Source organism: Prionailurus bengalensis, chromosome E1, assembly GCF_016509475.1.
Source record: "Prionailurus bengalensis isolate Pbe53 chromosome E1, Fcat_Pben_1.1_paternal_pri, whole genome shotgun sequence".
NCBI lineage: Eukaryota > Metazoa > Chordata > Mammalia > Carnivora > Felidae > Prionailurus > Prionailurus bengalensis.
This window is the reverse complement of record NC_057347.1, coordinates 48,624,657-48,630,656: the sequence shown is the minus strand read 5'-3', so window position 1 is coordinate 48,630,656 and position 6,000 is coordinate 48,624,657. Positions and strand designations below refer to the sequence as shown.

Genomic DNA, 6,000 nt, shown 5'->3' with positions numbered 1-6,000 from the left:
GAGACCAACAGGACAACTACTTGCACGGGTGTCAGATGATCCATCGACTGTTATTCTAAATAAACGCACTGCTTATGGATTTGATCTCTGACATGACATAAGGGATTTCCCCCCAGAGTACAATTTGAGATGGTCAGTTATCGTCCAGGGGAAAAATACCATGGATGTATCACACTTATTGTAGCAAATGATATGCAATAAAAAGTAGAAATAAAACTGATAAGTACAAAATACAATGTTTTAATCATACATGAACATGAAAACAAGGGAAGCATGTTCACATTTGGGACGCGACACTACAAACGTGATGTTGATCGTACGCGACTGGTAAAATCTTACGCAAACGCGTCAACGAGGCATCTTATGAGCAATCATTTCTTTTCCCCGCAGAAGCAACTCTCAGGCCACGCTCAAATGCATGCAAATATGGAAATCAGAAATAAAGAAATGTTAAAAAAAAATAATAACTTAGGCAGACACAAATAAAAACCACCCCGTAGCGTCTGAGTGATGCATGTGTTTATGATCTTAATTACATTTAAGTATTAAAAAACGTTCACTGATCTCACAGTTTATTCTACAACATCCAAATCTTCAAACCTGCTGGAAGAAGTCCACAGTATAAGCCCGGGTGCGTCTGCCACCTTTGCCTGTGCTACTCAGGTAAGCCTCCGTGCAGTTACCTGAAAGTCAAAAGTCTCAGTTGTGACTTTCTGCAGGTCTGATGGGCATGCCACAGATAAAATATGTTCTAACTCAGGAGGAGTTGGCCAGAGGTGAGAGCTGAATAGAGGGGCGCCCGGGTGGCTCAGTCGGTTGAGCATCCGACTTCGGCTCCTGGCATGATCCACCGGTTCATGAGTTCGAGCCCCACGTCGGGCTCTCTGCGGTCAACATGGAGCCCACTTTGGATCCTCTGCCCCTGCCTCGCTCGCGCGCGCGCTCTCTCTCTCTCCCCTCTCAAAAATAAATAAATAAATAAACATTTTTAAAAAGCTTATTAAGAAAAAGGATACTTGATATCAAAATTTCCTCATTTATGCCCAGAAACCATCAAATCCCATCTGCACCAGGCAACAGAATCTTTTGAAAAGTGAATGATTCACAAGGTCTTTACTTTTAATTCACTGCCAAATAAGTAATTCGGCCTTTCACTGCACGAAGAGGGAAGCTGTTGGAAAGACAGCTACATGATCTATGTCAGAGATGTTGCTGGGAACCGTGGACTGAAAAGGCACCTTGAGAAGCACACGGTGAAGTCACAGTGTTGCCACACCACCCAGCCGTTTATCTATTTTGGTCTAGAGAACATCTGCGGGAGCGCCAAACCCCCAGGGCACACGGGGCTTTGAAGATGTGGGCCGCCATGCTAAGAATTGCGTCATCTTAAAAGAAAGATGGTCCCCTCAACCCTGCAACCGGGCTTCAAGACAATGTCGTGTCATGACTATGCAGGTGAGGCCCAGGCTTGTCAGGCACCTGCAGATTCTCTCAGTTTGTTCTGATCGTACTAAGCACCGTGATTACAAGGAGTGGGCGGCTTCTCGAAGACAGGCTATTTACTAGAAATAAGCTCCCCCCACCAATGGATATTATGTGTAAGCATTGTATTTATTTACTTACTTACTTAAATGTTTATTCATTTTTGAGAGAGAGACAGAGAGAGACAGAGAGAGCGCAAGCAGGGGAGGGGTAGAGACAGAGAAGGAGACACAGATTCCGAAGCAGGCACCAGGCTCTGAGCTGTCAGCACAGAGCCGGATGTGGGGCTTGAACCCACGAACCGTGAGACCATGACCTGAGCCACCCAGGCACCCCCACGCTTAACCATTTCAATAAGGACCTTAACGTCAAACCAGGGGGACTGACTCCCAGGGGCAAATAATGCAAACTAATTAGCAGGCATTCGGAGCATGGGCTGTACCTTCTGCCTTGGTAGGTTGTCAGTTCTTCCTGAAGGATGGACGCTCGCTTTTGCAGAAAGTTAACCTAGAAAGAGACATCGTGTGTGAGCAGAGGTGAATATGGCTTCCGTGGCAGTAGCGTGCAACTAACACGGTCAAATTTTATCCCGTTCTGGCAGTTGCCTGGATCAAATGCGGAAGATTCGTTGCATGTCAATGTTGCATTTTTTTTTTCAACGTTTATTTATTTTTGGGACAGAGAGAGACAGAGCATGAACGGGGGAGGGGCAGAGAGAGAGGGAGACACAGAATCGGAAGCAGGCTCCAGGCTCCGAGCCATCAGCCCAGAGCCTGACGCGGGGCTCGAACTCACGAACCGCGAGATCGTGACCTGGCTGAAGTCGGACGCTTAACCGACTGCGCCACCCAGGCGCCCCAATAATGTTGCATTTTTAACATCTGGTCACACTGCATCCCTCCTGAAAATCCATCAGAGACCACAGAATCCATCTGAACTCCTGTCGCAGAGCCACTGGGACCTGGCCCCGGCCTCTCTTCGAGGCTCCACCTCTCCTCCCGTCCTCCCCCACCCCTCCCCACCCACTATGTCTTCCCCACCCTTTTGCCCTTTGGCACGGGGCCTCCTCTCCCTTTGGAAAGCTTGGCTCACCATCTCCTATTTGTCCCCCGCTATTCGGTTCAAATGTCACCGCCCCTACCGACTTTCTCGACTCCTCCCCAACTGCCCACCACATCCCAGGCAAGATCGTCAACAGCTCCATTATTAGCATAGCCTTGTGGGTTTGGGTTTTCATATGTCCCCCCCCCCCCAACCTGAGAGCTCTTCTGGGTTAAGGAGGATGTTTCTTCGTCTCTGTGTCCCCAGTCTCTTTTCACAGGGCTGGGCATGAACCTGGTATTCACTAGTGTTTAAGGAATGGATGAGTGGGTAGAAAGAAAACGACCATCTTCTGGAAACCTCCAGCCATCCTGGGGATTCCCTGAGGTTGGAGAGACAATATTTTCTAGTGGAAAGGGCCTAAGCTTCGTCTGAAGTTGGGCCACCTTGGGTTCAACTCCTGGCTTGGCCTCTATGGCTGTAGGAAAGTTACTTAAGCTCTTGATGCCTCATCTGTGAAATGGGATTAATGACAGCTCCTTGCCAAGGTTATGAGGATAACGTGAAATGACTGATAGAAACTGCCTCGTGCAGAGCTCACAGCCGGTACCACCTCCCGCTCCCACTCCCGGGGGTTTGCTGAGAGCTAGAGGAAACTGGTGGCTTAGCATAGGCTCTTAAATCAGATCTCTACAAAGTGATTCGTTTTTTGTTGTTTTTTTTTTTTGAAGCATACATTTCTATATACCACTAAAGATACCTATATCACGTATAAATTCAAAAGCACCTTACACGGCCACATAGAAACGATCTGGGGGTAACCTCTATGGCTTGATGTAATCAAGACTCAACGGTATTTGATCATTTCGGAATTGTTTACTCTTGCCTCTTTGGTCTGAACTGAAACCATGGCAACGGGTGGTTCTGAAACACAGGCAAGAGGATACAGCTGGCAGAAGAGCAAATGTGCTTTGCAAGGGAGAGAAGCGCAGGTTTTCGAAATGGGTACATATCCAAGGGGTCCCCTCGGTTTTGCTTACTTATAGTATCAGCCCGGTCTTAGTTCTGTCCAATTGCTCAAAAGACCCATGGGACAATTGATAATGTTGACAGATGCAAGGATTACACTGATTCGGCTTCCCTCCCCCCTGCCGTGCTTTGCCACTGGAATTCCAACAATTTTCAGAAAACACAGGCACCTGTGCTTTCAAACTAAATTTGCTCACTATATGGCCTGTGACTCCCCCACGCAGCTGCCAATTCTGAGGCCCTAACGCAGCTGGCAGCACTCCCTTTCTGGGTCAACATCCAGTTTTAGGAGGCTGAAGTGGCTTTTATTACAGTGAAACGATATGAATGATAACAGAAGCCCTGCAGGTGGATATCAGATTTCTTTTCTTTTCTCTTTTCTTTTCTTTTCTTTTTTTTTCCTTCTTTCTTTCTTTTCCTTCCTTCCTTCCTTCCTTCCTTCCTTCCAAAAAAAAAAAAACCCCAAAACCCAAAAAACAAAAAACACAACAAAACCCTCCTCTGAAGGTGCCAGGTCCTACATAGCTGACCCTATGGAAGCTCTCTTACAAAGTTAATGGGTAAACCACACTTCAAGGGGGGCTTTTCATGTAAATAAATATGACTTAACCCTTTCTATGTCAACACTTTCCTGCAGTACTTATTTTTCTGTGTAGAAGCAAACAAGGCAATACTTAGCTGATGGAAGCAATGGCTGACAGTAGCAATGGCCGAAGGAAGCAATGGCCGACGGCAGCAATGGCCGGCGGAAGCAATGGCCGGCGGAAGCAATGGCCGACGGAAGCACATGTATGGAATGATGCAATGAACATTTCGTTTTCAGAGAAGAGGCTTTTTACTGAGGGGAATGCACATGGGGCGGCTAAAATTTGCCCCATGCTCTGTCTCACATATTATAAAAAAGTGAATGTGACTATCGTTACCAAAATCGTTATCATTTCATAAATACATTTATCGAGCGCTCACTATGTGACCAGCAGTACTCTCGGCACAGAGAGCAAAGATCTCTTTCTCTGATGGAGCTTTTCCAGAAAAAAAGTACGTTTTCCTTTTTTTTCCATTTCTTAACAGAGACACGATTTGCAAATATTTTCTCCTATTCCATGGTATGTCTCTTTGGCTTCTGCCTCTTGTTGCCTTTTGAAATACGAAGTTTTAAATTTTGTAAAGTCCAGTTCATCTGGTTGGTTGTTTTTGGTGTCATGGCTAAAAAACTCCCACCTGCCCAATGCACAAGGATATTCTCCCTCATCTAAGAAGATTTCTTCTTAGAGTTTTCTTCTCTGAGTTTCCCTGTGGAAAACACGTGAGGAAGGACTCCAACTTCATTCTTTTTTCCATGGGAATTATCCGACTGCCCCTGCACTGTTCTATTTGTCCCTCAGTGGAACCGTCCTGCAACACTTGAAAATTAACTGACCAAAAATAGAAGGTTTCCCCCCCCCCACCCCCAGACTCTCAATTCCATTTCATTGACCTCTGTGTCTATCCCTTTGCCAATATTACACTGTCTTGATTATTACAGCCTCGTAGTGAATTTTGAAATTGGGAAGCGTGAGTCCTTCAAATTCATTCTGACTTTTTCAAGATGGTTTTGACTACTGTGGGTCCTCGCTATTGTTTTTCGTCATTCTCCGCCCTACAAGGATTCTTAGACACGTGAAGGCAATGCGATTGTCGTAAATTAAAACATGACGTTTTAAATTTCTGAGTGTATGAGTGGGAATGTGTGGATTCTTTCCCCTGTTAGAGTATAACAAGCTCATTGGCCTGGCGACACATAAAACGTGTTTACAGAAGTACGTGGAAAAAACTCACATTGGAAGTTGTTGAATTATTTTGAGCATCTAAATTTACATCAATCGTATCTCTCGTATTTCATAAACTCTACCAAGAACTACACATCTCAGCAAGAAATACACATTTCAGCAAGAATATTTAACTGAATTGTTTGAATACCTTGTCATTATTCTGCTTGGAATTTAAAATGCATCTTGTTCTAACAACCACATAAAACACAGCAGAATAAAAATGCTTCTCATTTAACCATGGTTTCTGTTTCTCTGCACTTTCACAGTCAGAAATCAACAATGTGCCAAGGGATGGCATTTGGGGCCTGGTACCAAGAGTAAAAAGGGTGAGGCCGTACTAGAATGTGACTGTAAATGAGTAAAAGTAACCATAACTGAACTTTTCAATTTCACGGTGCTTTTAAGAGAATCTTACCGAGACAGTGAGTTCCAAAACCAGTAAGGAAAACATTCTCAAAACAAAACAAAAAACATGGGGCACCTGGGTGGCTCAGTCGGTTAAGCGTCCGACTTCAACTCAGGTCACGATCTCGCGGTCTGTGAGTTCGAGCCCTGTATCGGGCTCTGGGCTGACAGCTCAGAGCCTGGAGCCTGCTTCGGATTCTGTGTCTCCCTCTCTCTCTGCCCCTCCCCCGTT

At 45.4% G+C, this 6,000-nt stretch overlaps 1 protein-coding gene across 6 annotated transcripts in view; it reads right to left on the bottom strand.

Moving 5' to 3' along the window:
• Nucleotides 1-220: 220 nt before the first annotated feature.
• CEP112 (centrosomal protein 112) overlaps nt 221-6,000 on the bottom strand; it is a 427,630-nt gene continuing 421,850 nt past the window's right edge. For all 6 annotated transcript variants that reach the window (XM_043585075.1, XM_043585077.1, XM_043585076.1 and 3 more), the window contains 2 exons: nt 1,925-1,989; nt 221-683 (listed from right to left, as the gene is read on the bottom strand). In XM_043585075.1, the coding sequence (XP_043441010.1) occupies nt 680-683; nt 1,925-1,989 (69 nt within the window). In that variant the 3' untranslated portion in view covers nt 221-679. The remainder of the gene's footprint in view (nt 684-1,924; nt 1,990-6,000) is intronic.